The sequence below is a fragment of the Mycteria americana genome, chromosome 9, assembly GCF_035582795.1.
Source record: "Mycteria americana isolate JAX WOST 10 ecotype Jacksonville Zoo and Gardens chromosome 9, USCA_MyAme_1.0, whole genome shotgun sequence".
Lineage (NCBI taxonomy): Eukaryota > Metazoa > Chordata > Aves > Ciconiiformes > Ciconiidae > Mycteria > Mycteria americana.
Genome location: NC_134373.1, coordinates 18436286 through 18454785, shown reverse-complemented (window position 1 = coordinate 18454785; position 18500 = coordinate 18436286). Strand labels below are relative to the sequence as shown.

The 18500-nt window shown below is 46.0% G+C and overlaps 2 protein-coding genes across 3 annotated transcripts in view; both read right to left on the bottom strand.

Moving 5' to 3' along the window:
• Positions 1–8625: 8625 nt before the first annotated feature.
• Positions 8626–11314, bottom strand: IFT70B (intraflagellar transport 70B). The gene has a single exon (XM_075511962.1). The coding sequence runs from the start codon at positions 11172–11174 to the stop codon at positions 9174–9176; it is 2001 nt and encodes a 666-aa protein (XP_075368077.1). The 5' UTR covers positions 11175–11314; the 3' UTR covers positions 8626–9173.
• A 6832-nt stretch (positions 11315–18146) lies between these two features.
• PDE11A (phosphodiesterase 11A) overlaps positions 18147–18500 on the bottom strand; it is a 137370-nt gene continuing 137016 nt past the window's right edge. Inside the window, exons 20-21 of one of the 2 annotated variants that reach the window (XM_075511603.1) lie at positions 18275–18463; positions 18151–18172 (exon numbers count right to left, since the gene is read on the bottom strand). In XM_075511603.1, coding sequence (XP_075367718.1) covers positions 18302–18463 — 162 coding nt within the window. In that variant the 3' untranslated portion in view covers positions 18151–18172; positions 18275–18301. Of the gene's footprint in view, positions 18464–18500 lie in introns of both variants that reach the window. The other variant, XM_075511602.1, reaches the window with a different exon arrangement.

Below are 18500 nucleotides of genomic sequence, written 5' to 3'. Positions count from 1 at the left end.
CCTCCTGCCTCTGACACCTCCTTAAGTTCAAATGAAGAAACAGTTATTAGCATTATTACGTATTTCTTTGTACTACTTCTCACCCCAGATTAACACCTGATGGTTCTGGGTTCAAACAATAAACAAAGCAACAGTGCCAGGAAATGAGAAGAGAATCTGTTTTGCATTCTCATTCTGAGCTCATTTCCCCCAGTTTAATTCAAGAATAACTTTAGAAGAATAAAAAAAAAGTGATACCACTCTATTGGTACAACAGGATAAGCAAAACCTGGACTCAGACCAGCTTATATTTTCATCAGATAATGGGAGAACATAGCAGACAGGCAAAAATATTTTAGAAAGGGAAATAAAATGTCACAGCCCACTTCTGGTTTACTTTTTTACAGTAGGTACATGGCAGAAATATCAAACAAGTGTTGTCACGTGGGTTACCTTCCCCATCATCCTGAAGACAAAGCTGATTACTTAGGTTAAAACTCAAAATGAAACCATTAGTTGTTTAGGTTTCTTGAGTAAATATACATCTATTTGGCAAACAGAAATTAGAGAAATAAATTCCACAAAACATGGTACAGTCTTAAATTATGGGAGGTTAATACACATCCTCAGTGTTTTCAAATGCAAAAGACAGGAGGTATCTGTCGTGTCTCCCTGGGGAGGAATTATCTGACTTCTAACATGAGAAAACACCAAAGCTGAGGCCTGCTGTTACTCCATCACGGAAGAACATGTTCTTTTGAAATTTCATCAGCTAGAAAATCAATGAGTAGGGTTTTGGATTTCATAGAGGAATTTTACTGGGGATTTTTTTTAGGTTCAAATGATAAAAATGCTATAAATTCTATCTTAGACTCTGCAAGTGAAAGGTTTAAGAGATTATGCGAGTAAATCATTCATCCCTTCTGAATATCCTGCTGATAAAAGGGATCCCCTGATGTGATATGTACTGTCAGGTTTGAATTTGAAGCAGAGAATGTCTTTCAAGTTCCCTTTAGGGAATCTGTACATTTTACACTGAATATTAGGATCACCTCTCCAGGCATGGAGAGGAAGCCAGAATGAGACCCTAAAGCCATAGAGAAATTATCAGAAAGAGATAAACTGGTTTCCTTTTTTATTAAATTCTCCTATAACCAGCTTTATAACCTAGCAAGTCACAAAAATTTCACAGTACATTACACATGCTCACTCACAGGCATTTCACAAGATCAGGGAGGCGTCTCTGTGTTTTCTGCCCTGGACTGAGCACAAAGGCTGAGGGCAGGGCTCCCGCATCTGCCTTCCTGAGACACCAGTCCTGCTCTAACAGCTTTACATTTTGTTGACTGTTTCATTGCTATTAACCCTTGTTACGGTATTTCATGTCTTCCGAAGCCCTGATGTCATTCTTGGGCAGAAGCAGGCCAAGAGGCTTTTAAGTGTGGCAGAAAAGAAGGTGCCACTCGTTAGGCTGAGAAAGGCTATGGCTGCTCCCCATCTCTGCAGGAAGAGTCCTATCTTGCACAGGATTGTAAGGGCTCATTAGAGACTGCTGGGGAGGTGCTCTCATGCATGTAAACAAATGCTCCCTATGGTAAAACCAGCACAAGTCTAGAGAAGCTCCGGTGAAGTCAGAGTTGTGCCCTGGACTGCTCAAATGTGTATAGGTCAGACCTCTGTACAAATATGTATAGATCAGACCTATGCCTACTTATAGGCACGCTCTCCTCTAAGGTGCAATCCATGTAAGGGTGCTACAGAGGGGTGCAAAAGACCACAGGGGTGCACGGCATCACCTGCATCTCTGGGGGTGATGGCATTTGGTACCCAAAACTGCTCTATTCCCCCCCCCCCCCCCCCCCCACGGCTGGCCATGATGCTGAGAGGCAGCGTAAAAACCTCGCTGCCTGCCCATGCATGGCCTTGCTCCCCCTAAATACAGGGAAAGCAGCAGCAGGGAGCTCCTGGAGAGCCAAAGGCCAACACCTGGACCTGAGGGAGCAGTGATCTCTTTAGGGACTGCCCTAGACTACTGCCTTTCACCATTCGTTTTTGGCTTCCCTTTTTTCCTTCCTTCTCTCCAACCAGGAGGAGCAGCGAACTCTAGCGTGGGCTAGAAAAAAAGGGATTATGTCACCCTTCTGCGTCTGGAGTGAATATAAGCTGCCGGCATTTGGTCGGTCTCATTCCCAGCAATGCGGCTGTCCCAGGCCCACGGCGGGGACCCGAGAGGGGGGATGCTGACCCCGGGGATGCTGGCGGTGCGGCTCCCCGCCCAGGGCCGCCCGCAGCCGCCGCCGGGTCCCGGCCGGGCCAAACCTGGCGTAGCAGCACCCTCTGTAGCACGGCTGGGGCACGGCAGCAGCCGCCCAGCCCTCTCCCTGAAGGTTACACAAAGGCATGTGCTGCCAGGGGAAGAATAATGCCGCTCTGATAAATCAGGCGGTATTTCCTAATGGAGCTGTCTCCACACCTGCCTCGCACCTACGGACAGTTGCGTGGATTATATTAGTGCGGTGGCTATCTCTGTGCTATCGAGATGGCTGAAGCAGTGGTCGGATGACAGCCATTGGAAGATGTGGCTTTTTTTGTTTTAAAAATGCGATGTGCGTTGACCTGCTCTGCAGGGGAAGAGCAAAGGATTTATGTGCACTCTGAAACCCCCGTCCCTCAGCTCTGATGGAGAAGCAGACCCTCCTGCTCCGCATGGGAGCTGCAGTGATAAATACTATTGACAGAGCAAGAAAATCAGATGCGCCATGTCAGAGCTCTTGCGTTTCTGTTTGCCGGCTGTTTGAGTGGCCGTGAATCAGTGGAGGAGGACACAAAGAGCTCTGTGAGGCACCAGAGAAATGCAGTTGAGAAAAATCTGAGCTGTGTTAATTTTAATTTGGAAGACGGCTGTTAGAAAACAGTTCAACCCAACAGGATCTGAGCGTTAGCCAACTCTTTCTGCCCTCTCCCACGGGAAAGAGGGCTATAAAATAAAACCGACTCATAAAAAGCTGTTAGTCAACCTGTTCCCTGGTTGTGACACAGGATGGCAAGGGTCCTAGAGGCAGAGTTGGGGGGAAGGAGAAGGTAAGCAGCAAGGAATTCAGGACTCTGTGCAGCAGAGGACAAAAGCACCACGGAGAAGCTCAGACCATTCAGAGAGAGCGTGTAAATTCACCCCGGGAAGTTTAAAAGTGATGATTCCCATGTTCCAGAAGAAAATCTGGTGCTCATGTTTTCAATTTCCCTCTCCGAGCAGTTCCCGGTGGGGTAGCCATCGGGATGTGGGTGTATCCCAGGGCTGGGGCTGCGCGGTCAGGGTAATCCTACACTACATGGATGGGAGTCCTCAGCCCTGTGCTCAGAGCCACGGTGGGCTGCGTGGGCTGCCAGTGAAGGCTGTGCCTGACTGGGTCTAGGTGGAGGATCAGGCTCTGCTGCTGACTTTTACCTCTCGTTGTGCAACAGCGATGTTGTCTTAACGTGCAGCGGTGGCACTATGGGAAGCATGGGGTTAGCTGTTTTCTAAGCAGCATTTTAAGTGGGTGGAAACAAGGGGTTTTGTCACTGAATTTGACTGGGGTTGTAGCATTTCAGTACTTTCAAAAAGCTGCTCTTGGATGGTTTGAAATAGCAGTCTGTGAAAATGGATATTTTCTAAGATGCCAATTTAAAGCTCATTGAAGTCAATGGGAACTTTTTTATTGGCTTCAGTTTGGGCAATAAACTATACTGAATTTAGGAGAAGAACCCCCAAAATAGAAACATTCTGCACTGAAGCTGTTGGATTTGGCAAGGTCTGCTGTATAAGCGGGCTTTATTAGTTTAAATTCAGGCAAGGTCTAGGAAAATGATGCTAATCAAGAGGTTCTTTGGAAAATGAGTCCAAATGTCTCAATTTTTCTACTTAATGGAAAAGCGTCAGCCAAAAAAAGAGTTGTTTTGCTGAAAGTAAAGCCTAAAAGTTTGTCAGGACTGAAAGCCTCTTTTACTTTATTTAGAAAATGTTTCTTTGTGAGTCATGGGTAGGTCGTACTGTCCAAACGAGGTGCAGAGGACTGCTAAACAGCTGTTAGTTGTATCAGTTATGTCTCAATATTTCTCTGCAGTGTCTCCCAGACTGTGTGCACACTTGGACATTCTTATATTACTGATTAGCAGCAAATTGATTGGAGCTGGGAGGATTTTAACACTAACTCACTTTTCACCAATTCCACACTTGTGTAAATCCTCCCCACCACCTCCTAGGACACCAGCCAGTTCATTCCTGCTGGTACTGGCTTTCATTGTCCATGTCCCCACACCAGCGCAGAGTGACAAAGCCAAGTGTGCCTTCTCAGAAAGGCCAGCCTGCAGTTTGTGAAAGCTGATGCAGCACCTTGTGCAGGTACTGACAAAGGTGCACACCACATGAGCATCCGCACTGTGTGCCCTGGCTTGATGCATCAGAACTTCAGCAGGCACAGGCTGCGCCTCGCTGAAGCCTCCTCTGCTGGAGGCTGCCATTTAGATGTGGTGGATGTGCAAGGAAAGCCTAGGGATGCCCCTTGCTGTGCTTGTGAAAGAAGGTAGTGTTTTACCATCCTCTCTCAGCTCTTCATGCTAAAAGATGTTTTTGCAGGAAATTTGTTTTGTGGACTAGTTCTTGGTAAACCAGATGGTATTCATGTGTTTATCTTTTTTCTGTATGAATTACACGTCATGACGTGAAGATGCACGTTGTCCCAGGCATACTCATTCCTTAAGAAGACAGCAGGATTTAGCAGAGGCCCAAAATTTAGAGAAGGTTTTATTTGTTGAAAGGCCAAAGGGAGATAAAGGAAGAGAACCCTGGGGGAGAGGAGAAGATGGATCTTTTGGTGCTTATCTTTCAGCCCACACAGCCACGTTATCACATCAGTGCCCCGAATCTGCGAACCATCAGTCAGGGACCGACTTGGCTGCCTTTGCTGGAGGCTAAAGCCAATGTGGATGTGTGGAAGTTTTGAACTCGGGCGTCTAAAATAGGATGTTGTAAGTAAGATATTGTGGAACAGGCTGCCCAAATCAGCTTTTATTCTTGTATGTAACTTCAGCATTTTTAGAGAAACAACATTCCTCTCCTTGTCCATCTGCTAATGGGGCTTGCTTACCCAGTAGAAACACCCCCGACTTCCCCAAGGAAGACTCTAATCATGCTCCTCCTAGAATTGTACAACAAGAAGACTCTTTTGTCTCATCTTTTATATCTGTCTTACCGTAAAGTCAGCCACCCCTCGATTACTGAAATCTTTTGATCAGCTCTGACTGTGGAGCTGATCGTAAGTGTCCCTGGCATCCACTACCTCTGCTCTGCTGGTGGTGTCAGCAGACATTTGATTAACTACAGAGATTTGAGCACCAAGGGGATTCAAGGTGGCCATGAAGTAAATCACATCTCAGGCCCTTCATGCCTCCCCTGCTCCACCTGCCAGCACAGGCAGGCTGCTGGCAGAACGGCAGTTGGAGGCCTTTGCTTGTGCAATGTGCGCTGTGATGACTGCAAGGGTAATTGGGAAGAAAGAAGATCTGCCCACTGCAGTACAGCTTGTCATCTGCAACACAGGTGGCAAGCCTTTGTAAGGTTTGAGGGCAAGAACATCTCACAAGATGCACTGTAAGGACAAGGTGCAAAAGAGGCTATAAGTTCCAATAAAATCCTGGAGATTGGCCTTGGTACAGTGGTGGTGTGCATGGGAGGCATCTTGTGCATATCTTTCGGATATTGATGCAGTAACAGAGGGCTGAGGGCTTCTTTCGCCTTGCTCCCACCAGAAAAAGCAGAGGCTCTTGCTTAGGAGTCCATGCTTATCTGCAGCTGTTTGCCCTCTGCAACTCCCCAGGAGTATGGTCAGCTGTTTCTCAGTAGTGTTTTCTGTTGGCATTCTTTTAAATTAAAACAGCGCTTTTTGGTTGTGGACAAAAGAACTGTGCTGGGTTAGGGCGTTAATTTAGGTGGATTTTACTATATTTCTAAGGAGCATAAACCATTATTTGCTGTCCTCCCTTTTCTCCAAATAAAAATGTATGTGCTTTCCTTTAAAAATGTATTTTGTGTGTAAGTCACATAGTGATAACATTAAATGAGGTATAAAGATGGTAATAAAACTGGTTGTAACATTTATATATTTTTCATGACCAAAGTGCTTTGCAGTTAGAGATGCTATAAATGCATGCTTGCCACTGGAGGAAGTGACACACTTACACTGCAAAAGACAACAGCTGCATGACCGCAGGACCCGTGGCCACGGGAAGGTTGGGTGGCTGTTGCTGAGAAAGAGGCTGTGGTGGACAGGGTGGAAAATATGGCTGGGATGGGGAGGAGACCCCATGCAGAAGCGTCCATTGATGCAGCAGAGGAGGAAGCGCCTTTGCCAGATCTCCTCCTGTTGTGTCTCAGCTCTGCTGTTTCCTCCTCTCCTTTCAGCAGCAGAAGCCTCTCCACATTGGGCTCATGGTGTTCAGCATCGCCCAATCTGCTCAGAAACCTTGGGTTGTCTGGGTGCGTAGTGTACTCTGGGAGGAAAAGCAGGTAAAAACAGAAGGAAAAGGGAAGAACAGGGAAAATGCTGCTATTGACATTTTCTCCGGGGTTTTCCGGTGGGGTTTTTTGTATGTCTGATCTGTTGCAACAGGATGAAGCCAATTCCAGACATGCTGACTGCCCTCTAGCTGTATTTTCTAAAACAGCCACATCTTGCACAACTCCATGTCCTTTTATGGAGACTTTTTTTCCATGGGGAGCATGGCTGTTCTCCCTTCCCACCCTGCGGCCAAGGGCCCTGTGCCTTCCCTGGAGGCTGGCAGGATCGGGGAATGTGTGCCAGAGCCGGCCAACCCTGTCACCTCCGCGTATTCGCAGTGGACCCCTGCGTGGCCACGGAAGGCGAGAAAGAGATGAAGCGCTTAGCGCGGCTAATCCTGGCTGCAGCGCCCTAATGAAAGTCACGCACCAGTTGTACGGAAACCACTAGAGCATGTGAACATCACCGAACAGTCAGCCATGGAAAGGTCTCTAAATTGCTCTCCATTAGAGGGCATTCAACATTTGCACAGGCACAAATCTGCAAAGTGAATTTTTTTTAAATGTCCACTGACTTTTACAGAATACGCACAATGAATATTAAATAAAGGGCTGATGTTCCCTAAGTCATTGCCCATTACTGCACTTCAGACGCCATTATGTGGCATGACTTTTAAAAACTTTTTTTAAAGGTCATGCTGTTTATGCTGCATAATATATAATACAATTCCACTGTAAATTAGAAACATACTTTACAGCCTGCTGCTGTGCTTCATGGAGGTGAACAAGATTTGAAATCATGGGTCTCCTCCTTGTGGGGAAGCACTTGTGGGAAATATATAATATCACCATAATCGGGGGCTTTATGGACTAGTAATGAGCTATGGAGGCCTCTCTAGGACACCTTGCCGCATCTGCTGCCTGCTCTCTAGCCTCTTTAAAACATTTTCCCATTCTTGACACCGTTAAATTTGATTTTACTTTACTGTTACAGGAAGTTTTGGGTAAACTGTAACACTACCTAACCCATAGCCGTTTCCTTTAGCTACAGAGGATATGCTCAGCCCTGACAAGTTTCTCTCCCAGCAGATAAGCAGAGTTGACTTTCTATATGTTGAAATGGTTGCAGGCCTGTTCAGTCCCTATATACACTAACTCTCTGGAAGGATTAAGTATTCTATTGCTTTATAATAGAGCAACTTTCAAAAATGCTGTCCTCTTTCTTTCCAGCTAAACCACAGCACAGAAACTGGACTTTGAGGGACATGCAGCCTGATTCCAAAATTCCCCTGTGCCAGCTCTTCAGGGAGCCAGTATCAAAGGTAAGCGAGTTAAAGCTGCGGATCTTTGATCCTTATTTGAAAAACTTCAGGTCACGCATTGCTTCAGAAGGCAGAATACACAAAAAGGAGAGCAGCCATGGGGCACAGAAACAGATTGGATATAAACACTGAAAGGTATTTTGGTCTCACTTTGCTGTGGAACATGTAATATGGTTGAAAAGGTATGAGAAGACTGTTGAGAAAATACACTGTCTGATGCCACTGCGATGGAGATGCCAAGTAAAGGAATTAAGCAAATAAACAGGGTTTCAGAGAGGTGTTGAGATATGCAGGAACAGTAACACAAGGAGGAAACTGAGAAGCGGATTTCTTCCATCTAAGGGTAGAAGTCGTAAGCCTCTCATGAAATGGAAGTTACATGCTTTTTGAGAAATATGGAAAATAATATAATTTCATATTCACAAAGTCTCTTACCAGAGACTGGTATATCCTAAGAATGGTATTTGGATTAAAGGGGCAGGCCAGGCTGCAAATGGAGGACTGCGTTACTAAGTAAGCACTTGCTACCCGACAGGTCTGCAGGGCAACAGCTGCCGCTGGGATGGCACAGGCGCGGGGACTCTGGGGGTTGCAGAAGCCGAGGGGCAGCACTGGGCAGTGTCTCTGAAGCCAATTATGTCCAGTCATAACGAACTTTACTGCAACGGTAGACCTAAACTGAGGTGCCATCCTAATATATCCTTCTTGGAACATATTCCTGGTCCCTGTATTAGGTATACAATTTGCCAGAATGCTTGTGCATTATTACTGAGTTAGCAAAAGGCAATGTTAATGTTTGTAGGACTTATTTTTTATTATAAAGCCATTTTTTGTTGTTTAAATATACTATCAACATGGTCTGTATCGTACTAAAAATACCTTGGAAAAAGCAGAAGAAAGAAACATTTCACACACAGGCACAAAATTAGAGAATTAAAACAACTCTGTTTCTTCAATTTCTGTGCTAGAAGAGATGGATAACAAATTATTTTCAGCTGTCAACCAATGAAAAGAAACTTGGTCAAAAATTTCAGAAGGATAAAATATTTTATAGGTGAAAACTCTATGATACTTCTGTAACGAAGTTCTTGGTCAACACATCTCAAGGTGTATTTAACATGACAGATTACTGAGAATGCCCTAGTTATTTGGTGCATGTTAATATCATACAAATATTGTGTTTTCCACTGAATGTTGTTAAAATACAGGACAAGATCTTTAAAGGTAAGCAATTGAGAAAAACCAATACCACTGTGGACTACCAGGGTGAGCATCACCTCACAAGCATAAGAAAGAACAGACACAAAGTTCTCATTTCTACTGTATGGGAACACCATTTACGCAGTCCACCCAATGATCTTATACATCAGCGCCCTCAAAAGCCTGGCTTCGTAGGTAACTGTATTTTTCCCACTGTGCATCCTCTTTTCTTCAAGGGGTTGCTCAATGACGGCTGGGATGTTTCTTCCATACAGCTCACATTGCTTCAGAAACTGAATGCACTCTTGAATAACGCTGTCACGTAGCATGATCATGTGCTTGGACATGTTCTCCAGCAAGGACAGGAAACACCGTTTGGCATAATACCATGTATCAGTGCTCAGTTTTTTGTTATATGGCTCCAGGCTTTTAATGACCCGTGAAATACCAAAGTCATAGTTTCCCTTCACACAGTAGAGGGTACCAATGACTAGATTGACAATGCAAAGATGGTAGATATTTTTATCAGGATTATTATAAGACAGCTGCTCTTCTCCCTTCTCGATCTTCCTCATCAGTTCCTCTGCATCTTCATTCTGGCTTGTCAGGATGTAGGAAACGCAGAGGTTAGCTAACACAATGGCACTGACGTGGAGAATGTTGTCATAGTGCTTTTTAACTATTGGCTCATAGAAGCTAATAGCCTCCTTATACTTGTTCTCTTGCATGAAGAGCACGTGAGCCACATTGAGCTTCCACACCTCGTGTTCATTACAGAACTCCACCGATTTGCGGAAAATCTTTTCTACCATTGTGTAGTTCTTCATGTCCCAGTAGATCTTTGCCTGGGCCATCAAGACAGGTACATATTTATCCAGAGTCTCATCATACTCATTAACTGCCTTTTTTACAGCTTCATCATCCCAGTTTTGCCTAGCTTCCTGTACCTGCTTCGTGAGTTTTCTCAGCTGCTCAGTCAGTGTCCCTGCTGAATCATCTAGCTTGTGGAAAGCCTCCTCAGGGGCAGTTTGACAAGTAATAATGGCATCCAAGAAGTTGTACAAGTAAGGTGTGAGCAGTTTGTAGGTTAGATGGGCATTCTCTGCCAGCACATCAGCTGCCAGGTCGTAGTACTGATGCTTGCAATAGAGGAGTAGCAAGTTTCCAAAAGTTTCTGGCGGACAGGGGTTCTGCAGCAGAAGAAACTGGAGTTTCTCAAACCCTTCAGTGGGCTGGCTGTCCATGTTCATTAGTGCTTGGTTGTGCAGCGTGACCGGATCCAACTCCTCTTCCGCCCTCGGCGGCATATCTGTGAGCGCCTCCTGGGCCGCTTTCAGGTTGCGCAGTTGGTACTCAATGGCCGCCTTGAGGTTGAAGGCCTCCACCAGCGCTGTGCGGTGCAGGAGCAGAGTGTTGCCTACGCTGCGGACATCGATGCCCTCAGTGGTCATGCCCACGCTGAGCTCTGGGTGCTGGTGGATGCCGCGCTCTATGATATCGGAGATGTGTTTGAGGGCAGGGGCATACTGCTTGGCCGCGTAGCAGCACAGCGCCATGTTGTAGGACAGCTCAGGGCAGTAACCCAACACTTGCATGGCGCCAGCAAACTTGCCGCTGGCCTCTTCGTGCCGCCCCTGCCGGTATAGCAGGCAGCCCAGGATGATCTCGGCGTCCGCCCGCTCCGAGGGGTCCTCGGCTGCCCCTGGGCCGCCGTCCGCAGCGGTGGCGAGCGCCTCCTCCACCAGGCTCTTGGCCGCCGGGAGGTCGCCCTGGGCATAGTGGATAGCTGCCTGGAGGCGCAGGGCCCGGCCCTGGTAGGCGGGGAGGTCCAGCAGCGGGCTGGTGGCCCGCAGGGCCTCGGCGTAGAGCCCGGCCTTGTAGAGGGCCTGCGCCTGGTAGAGCCGATACGCGTCCAGCTCGGGGTGCAGCGCCACCAGCTGCTCGTAGCACTCGGCCGCCGCCGCGAAGTCCTGCAGCTGGTAGTGGCAGTAGCCCAGCAGGGAGAGGCCGCCTCGGGAGCGGCAGCTCTTCTGCAGCTCGCGGCTCAGCAGCGACACGGCCTCCCCGCACCGCCCGCCGCCAATCAGCCCGTAGACGACGGCCGTGTACTGCCCGTCGGGCACCGGCGCGGCCTCCATCGCCGCTGCCACGGCAACTGCCCCGCCGGAGGGGAAGCGGAAGCCGGGCCCCTCGCTGCCATGGCAACGCCTGCCGCCGGAGCGGAAGTACTCCCCCGTACGTTACTTTACTCCACGGCGGCCGCTCCCCTGGAAGCGGAAGCGGCTGGGGCGCGCGCGGCCACGCAGTAGGCGGTGCGACAGCCGGCTGGCCGCGGGGCACGCCGGGAGCTGTAGTGCCCCGGGGCTGAGGCGTCGGTGCGCGGGCGGCCCCGCCGCCTCCCTGCGAGGGCCGGGGGTACCGGCCTCAGTGCTGAGCATTCTTGCTTCCCCTCCGCCCTCCTGACCTCCCGCTTCTCCGGCGGTTTGCTGCGGCCCAGGCGGGCGCTGAAGAGCCGAGCGCGGGTGCCGGAGGTGGGGGATGGCGGCGGCCGGTGCGTCCCGGTTTCTCTAGCCGCCGTGGTGCAAAGGGGAGCTGGTGCCCGAGAAGGGAACCGCATCCTCTGTGTTTGCCCGCCATTTTCTGTTCCCTTCCGTGCTTTTATCTCCCGAGTAGTGACGATTCACTAGGGCTGCATCAAAAGAAGCGTGGCCAGCAGGTCGAGGGAGGTGACTCTGCCTCTCTACTCTGCTCTCATGAGACCCCACCTGGAGTACTGTGTTCAGCTCTGGGGCCCCCAACATGAGAAGGACATGGAGCTGTTGGAGCGAGTCCAGAGGAGGGCCACGAAGATGGTCAGAGGGCTGGAGCACCTCTCCTATGAAGACAGGCTGAGAGAGTTGGGGTTGTTCAGCCTGGAGAAGAGAAGGCTCCGGAGAGGCCTTACAGCAGCCTTCCAGTACCTGAAGGGGCCTATAAGAAAGCTGGAGAGGGACTTTTTGCAAGGGCATGTAGGGATAGGACAAGGGGTAATGGCTTTAAACTGAAAGAGGGTAGATTTAGATTAGATGTAAGGAAGAAATTCTTCACTATGAGGGTGGTGAGGCACTGGAACAGGTTGCCCAGAAAAGCTGTGGATGCCCCATCCCTGGTAGGGTTCAAGGCCAGGTTGGATGGAGCTTTGAGCAACCTGGTCTAGTGGAAGGTGTCCCTGCCCATGGCAGGGGGGTTAGAACTAGATGATCTTTAAGGTCCCTTCCAACCCAAACCATTCTATGATTCCAGATCAGCTCAAACAGGCTGCTCCTCCTAAAAACACTGCCTAGACCTGAATGGTTGCCCCATTTCAATAACTTAGGCAGGTGGAAAGAATAAAAAGTAAAAGTAAAATGAGTTCACTGATTTTTTCAAGTCCTTTATTTCTAAAACTTGTGTAATAGACTTTAAGTTCTCTTAAGCACTAAGTGGTAGTGTAAAAGCAGGCCCTAAGGTAAACACGCAGTCTTGGAACACAGGCCAGTATTTTACTGGTCTCGGGGGCTTTTTGAACATGAAACATCGCCTTTACAGCCTGTCAAGATCCAAAGTTTGTCATGGCTGATGGAAGGAAGGATGTTTGTACTTTTGCACAATCTGCCAGCTTTTCTGCAGCTTTAAGAAAGTAGAATAAATTATATCCCACTTTTCTGTAAGTATTTCAACAACGTAATTTTCTGTGGAGGGATATTTTTTTCTCCCCGCAGTATTTCTACTGAACAATGATGGGTCCAGTATCACAGGCTCTATAATCTGTGTAATTTCTGTACATGTAAATAGCTCTGTTTGTTAAAGTCACTAGCCAGATTTGGTTTCTGGTCATTCCAGACTAATGCCAAGTGTATCCAGCACAGTTAGGTTTGCTTCCAGGAACGACAGCTGCAAGGTCATGTTTCAAAAATCGTATCTGGGCTGCTCAGTCGCATGTGTTTTCATGCTCTTCTATTTGTGTGATTCACTAATCAGTGGATACAGCTCTGATTCATCCCGACAAGGTATTTTCAAAGAAAAATAATAATAATTAAAAAAATCACAGAAAACCATTAAAATGATTTATTACTTTTTTTTAGAGAGACCAATAAAACCAAGTTGTTAATTTCAAAAACATGCTTTAAAAAGCTGAATCAGCATTGTTTGATCTACTAAAGCAAAACAATGAGGTTAATGGTCTTAAAATGCAAAAAGGAAAAGGATGCAGAAGTCTAAGTTACACATTTTGAAAGTATGTAGGATTCACTTGCATTAGAAAACACACAGTATTTCTGTGCATGTGTCAATTGTTTCCCATAGGCAAAGGTTCAAAGCTTATAATGGTATTCCCCACACAACTGTAAAGTGCAGTGGCCAACATGCTTATAAATTCGTAATTAAATACAAAGTAATCCAAGAAAGAAAAGGTAACAAGCAATATACAGTATGTATTCCAATAGTGGCACATTCAAGTGATGGAAATCTCTGGAGTCTCTCATTTCAGCTGATTTATACCTCCCACTTCATTGTTATGTTAGAAACCATTCACGTGATCTTACTCTTAAAAATCTTCCATTTCTTTGACAAAGCCAATACAAAAACTTCTTGCGCTATGTTTTCTTGCCCAGAACACTCTAAGCATTGGAAATGTCTGTTAATATGTTTTTACATAACCTTGACATCATAAACCTGTTCCAAAATTTCACTCAATGCATAAAAGATCTATCAGTAACTAAAATTGTTTTAATTTTATGAAGGGAAAATAAATTTTTGGCCTGTAGACTGAAACACTCCTATTTTCCCACTAGGATTAATTAGTCTAAATATTACAAATGACATTAGGCACTGCTGGTTGCAGTTTTCAAAAATAGTTTGTGAGTACTAGCATTGGCTTTGTTGATAACTACAGGCACATTATGAGATTGCAGTGCACTCTAAGGAGGAGCAATTAGCAAGGTCACCAGTCCGGAAAAGTGCAGCTGCTGTACCAAGGACACCATCTGAAGGAATACCTGAGGTAAAATGCAACATATTCGTCTACTCTACGGCTATTTTCTGCAGGGCACAAAACATATTAATGACCTCCTCAGCAAGATCCCTGGCCCTGCAGACAGTAGGGGCTGGCTGTGACAGAGCTGCATGGGGAGTTCAATGTCTAATTGCCACATGAGGCAGACAGTTTAAACTTATGTGAGCTCCTGCTGCCTAACCTTGTAAGTGTGATTCTGCTTTGGAGCAGGAGCAAAACTGTGTCCTGACAGAAGCAGATGTCTACATCTCGATTATTTTCTGTTGAAGCTGTTCTGTTTTGCTTGTAGGTCCCAGGCTGGGAGAAAGGCAAAATGATGAGGCACTTTTAAGGGGAATTGTCTGATTTGACTACTCAAACTATGGCAAAAGACACCTCTGGGACGTCTCGTTCTCAGGAGGTGGGGAAACCCTTCTTCTGTCTGAGTTGCAGGAGAGCCTCTACCCCAGGTGCTCCTTGCCTTGAACAGTGTTTGGTTTTCTGGTGGGGCCACAGGGTCCTGTTGCAGGGGGGAGTGCTGTAATCCGGGAGGATGCACATACGAGCCCTCCTGAGCTCTTCCGCCAAAGCCCGTCTGCTCTGTGCATCTCCCAGGCATGAAGCAGAAATTGGGGCTGTACTCCACGGGTGTCCTGTGGGGTACAGCCCACAGTCTCCCTGCTGGGCCCATGTAAAGGGCTTTGGCAGGAGGGCAGGAGACAAGCCCACCCTTGTGACTCCCCCTAGGCTGGTGGGGAAGGTGCACCCGCTGTTCGAAAGCCTGCTCCAAATCAAGTAGGAGTTGAACACTGATTGCCCTACACAATGCTAGAGCAGTTCTGCTTTTTTTTTTTTTTTTTTTTGTGAGGAAAGGTTGATTTTGGTAAGGGGTCTCACAGGTGGGAATCCTGAGTGGAATTACTGTGTGGCCTGAACTGTCTTTGAGGATGGGGATGAAGGCCCAGATCTTCTCTTGAGCATTTTCTGCAGATAAAGTGAGGGCCGTTGGCTGGCTCGAGACCTCATGGCCTGTAACCCATGAGACGGGAAATCTGACTGAATTCACGCTGCCGTTAGCACTAGTCGGGAGGACACCTAGAAAAAAGGCATTGCAGTTGAACCAGTGCGAAGCACCTTGAGGGGAGAATGAAGCCCCTGTGACCCTATGGATGGTCCATGTGCTCACCACATTTTAGCACTGGCATTGTAAATGCTAGAGCCCGCGTTCAAGGTGACGTTTCTACTAACAGCCGGGGCAAACAAGTCAAGGACTCTCCTATTGCTGAGACAGACTAGCGTGCATCAGGGCATCTTCACAGAAAGGCCAAGCAGCGCTTTACTGCCACTGTCCTGGGTAATGGTGGGGTCTCTGTCCTCTTCTCCACATGCCCTCTAATTTGTCCTCGCCTCTTGTGACCTGTGTTGTATACGCAATCACAGAACTAAGCTGATTTCAATGGGTTTTGAGCTCTGCTTGTGCAGTGGGCAGGGAAACAAGGAAAACATGGAGAATTCCGATTTAATAACCTACACAGTCATCTCTCCTGTGCGCATCTTGGAAGAGTTTGGCAAAACTGACTGAGGTACTGGGAAAATGTTTCCCTCTCAGAAATAATGAAAAGCAGATACAATTTCTGTCTATCAAGTTTGTAAGCACTAGCTAAAAATGTTTTCCACCATCTTAAAATATGACAAACTAGGAATATGTTTATTTACCGTACTGTGTGCTTCCACAAAGACTCTTCTTTTTCTCTCGAAAATGCAAATCTTTTGCGGGTTCCTAAGCTGAGTGTTAAAAAAAAATATTACAAGACTTTAATTTATTTTTTAAGATTGAGCTATACCACTTTCAGAGACCAAATGCTGTTCTGAGATGCACTGCTGTGCCCCCCTGGTTTCAGTAGGGTTGCTTCGTTTTGCCTGAGAACGATTTGATAAAGATCTAGCCGTGCTCTCTCATTTTCTTCCTTGTGATGGAGGAACAGAACCATAACATTAGTCAGCAGTTTCTGAATTTTGACCCACAATAGCAAAGATACCGAAAGACAGGAGAAATAGATGGAGGCAATTACAAACAGTCACTTGATTGATGGTTGACATTGTTAGAGCTTCAGCTGTATGTCAGGTTGCGGTGGTGCTGAATCCCCATCCCTGCCGGTGGGTGTTGCCATGGGCAACAGCGCACTGAAGCCAATAAAAAGGAGAGGAAATGAGGGGAGACTCAACCTTGGGGGGAGCTGTAGGGTATGCACTATAAATTATGTTATACTTAGCAATAGGCAATATCAAAATTCAGGAAAGCTGTGCGTACCTGCCAGCAGTACTATGTCAGTTCCTAGTATCTGGTTCTCCCATAAAAGTACGTGTTACAAGTTTTGTATGGCTTGCTGCTTACTATCCTGCGTCTGTCTTTATTCAGGGAAGAAAGAAGTGGTAAAATAATAGCAGAAACATTTCCATTTGGTGCAAGTATTCAGTGTTGTGCAGTCTGCATTTCTGCTCCTTCCCTGCTTCTTTCTGCTAGAGAAAGTGATGTGGTTCAGTTGGCGTACTAACAGATTGGCTTGCAACAGTACTGAAATTTCCAGCTATTCTATACCCATGACTAGTAGCACAGAGGGGTTTTGTTTTGTTGTGTTTTTTTTAAAGAAGCCAATCAGCAGATTTGCTGTTTCTGTTTGATTGTCAGACAGATGTAGTCAGCTTTTCAAAGGTGCTAACGACTCACTTTCCTTAGAAAGGAGGAAAGCTCTTTTTAGCATCTGGTCAGCTGGGCCAGGTTCTGATTTCCATGAAGTTGGTGCCAGTTCAAGGTAATTCCACTGAAGTAAATGGAGTTTGGCACAGGTGTAAAACAGAAAATTCAGCTGTATTTTCTGCTGCCAGACAATGCTATATTTAGAATCCCATTTTTCATGGAGTATGAAGGCTTTTTTTCCCTATGAATGGGAACTCGTAAGCACTGCAACATGACGACTCTTGTGTCCAGTCATGCAGCAGAGAAAGCACCCTCAAATCATAGATCACAGTTTTGCTACACTAGTGATCTTTGCGCTAATGGAAAGAGACCAACTTTCAGGTAATACTAGTGTCATCACAGAACCAGACACGATTGGTTTTGTGACCTATCATGTTTGATTAGATTGTTATTAACACCTCTACCACGGATGGCTACATGTGAGCCTTGACTAGTGCTGTGCTAGCTGTAATAACAGCATCTCAAATTGTACTGAAAGAACTGCAAGAGAAGTAAGAGGTAGTCAGTCCAGTATGATAATATTTTTCCTCTCCACCATTTCAAAATATTAATTTCAACTGGAAATTACACTAGAAAGGCTTATCTGTGGTCCACTTTTCAATGTAATATAAACCTGAAGCACAAGGCAACAGATTTCCTTTTTTATTTTTATTCTACTTTCATTAAAGCCTATTACTCTTTTCCTTAGGGGACACTGTAATTTAGAAAAAATAAATGTGTTAAAAGAGCATTTTTTAAAAAGAAAAAAACCAAACCTCTAAAACTAACATGCAATATTTTGCCTTTATGCAAACTTCCCCTTGCTGAGAAATTTACTGCATTGTTAATATGAATTTCTCAGGGAAGCAGGGACAGGTTGGTGGTTTTAAAGATAATAAAGTTTGTTTTTAAATGTAGCAAAGGTAGGCAATTCTAAAGGCCCTGATCAATCACTAAGAAGCTTTGTTGTAAAAAAATACTTCTTTAGAATACAAAGCAGGCTTTTCAGAACATTCAGGCATAAAAGAGGAGGGAAGAGTGAGAGAGGAACATCACAAAAGCAGGCATAATTGATTCATAACATGTAGTGAAGAGATGCAAAACAACAATGTAATTACATACTATTCTGTTTTCCTGCAGCTCCTTGCATATGAATTGACCAGCTTGCATCCCGGTTCTGCTCTGTATTACTAATTTTATTAAGCTGTAAGTTCTTATATTTCAGTCTGTTGTCAGCTTTACAGATTTTTACAGCAGCAGTTGAAATGTAGTGGAGCTGAATGAATGCTTCTTGTGCTAAGTCTTCCGTGTCACTCCAGATACCAGCGCAATCTCACCGCAGGCCTTCCTTTCAGTCCCACTAAGCCTCCCAGTAAAAGCAAACTATGCTGCCATCAAGATAATATGCAATCAATTAAGCATGTCTGTGAAAGCATTTCTTAAAAAAATGGCAGGCCTAAGCTCACGAAAGCCTTTCAGACAGCTCTTACCGTAAAGCGACACTGACATTTGCAGGCTTAATTTATGTCTTTGAGAGACATGGGAAAGCTAGAGGAAAAGGAGGATGAGGATGCTGCCTGAGAAGGAAGTCTTTTTTGGTGCAACTCCTCCCATTTACCTCTATTTACTGCCACGGAGTCCAGCATAGGCTTCAGTTTCACATTCAGCTTCACTAGACACTGGAAGAAGATTAAAAAAGAAGATGGTGAGAGAAAA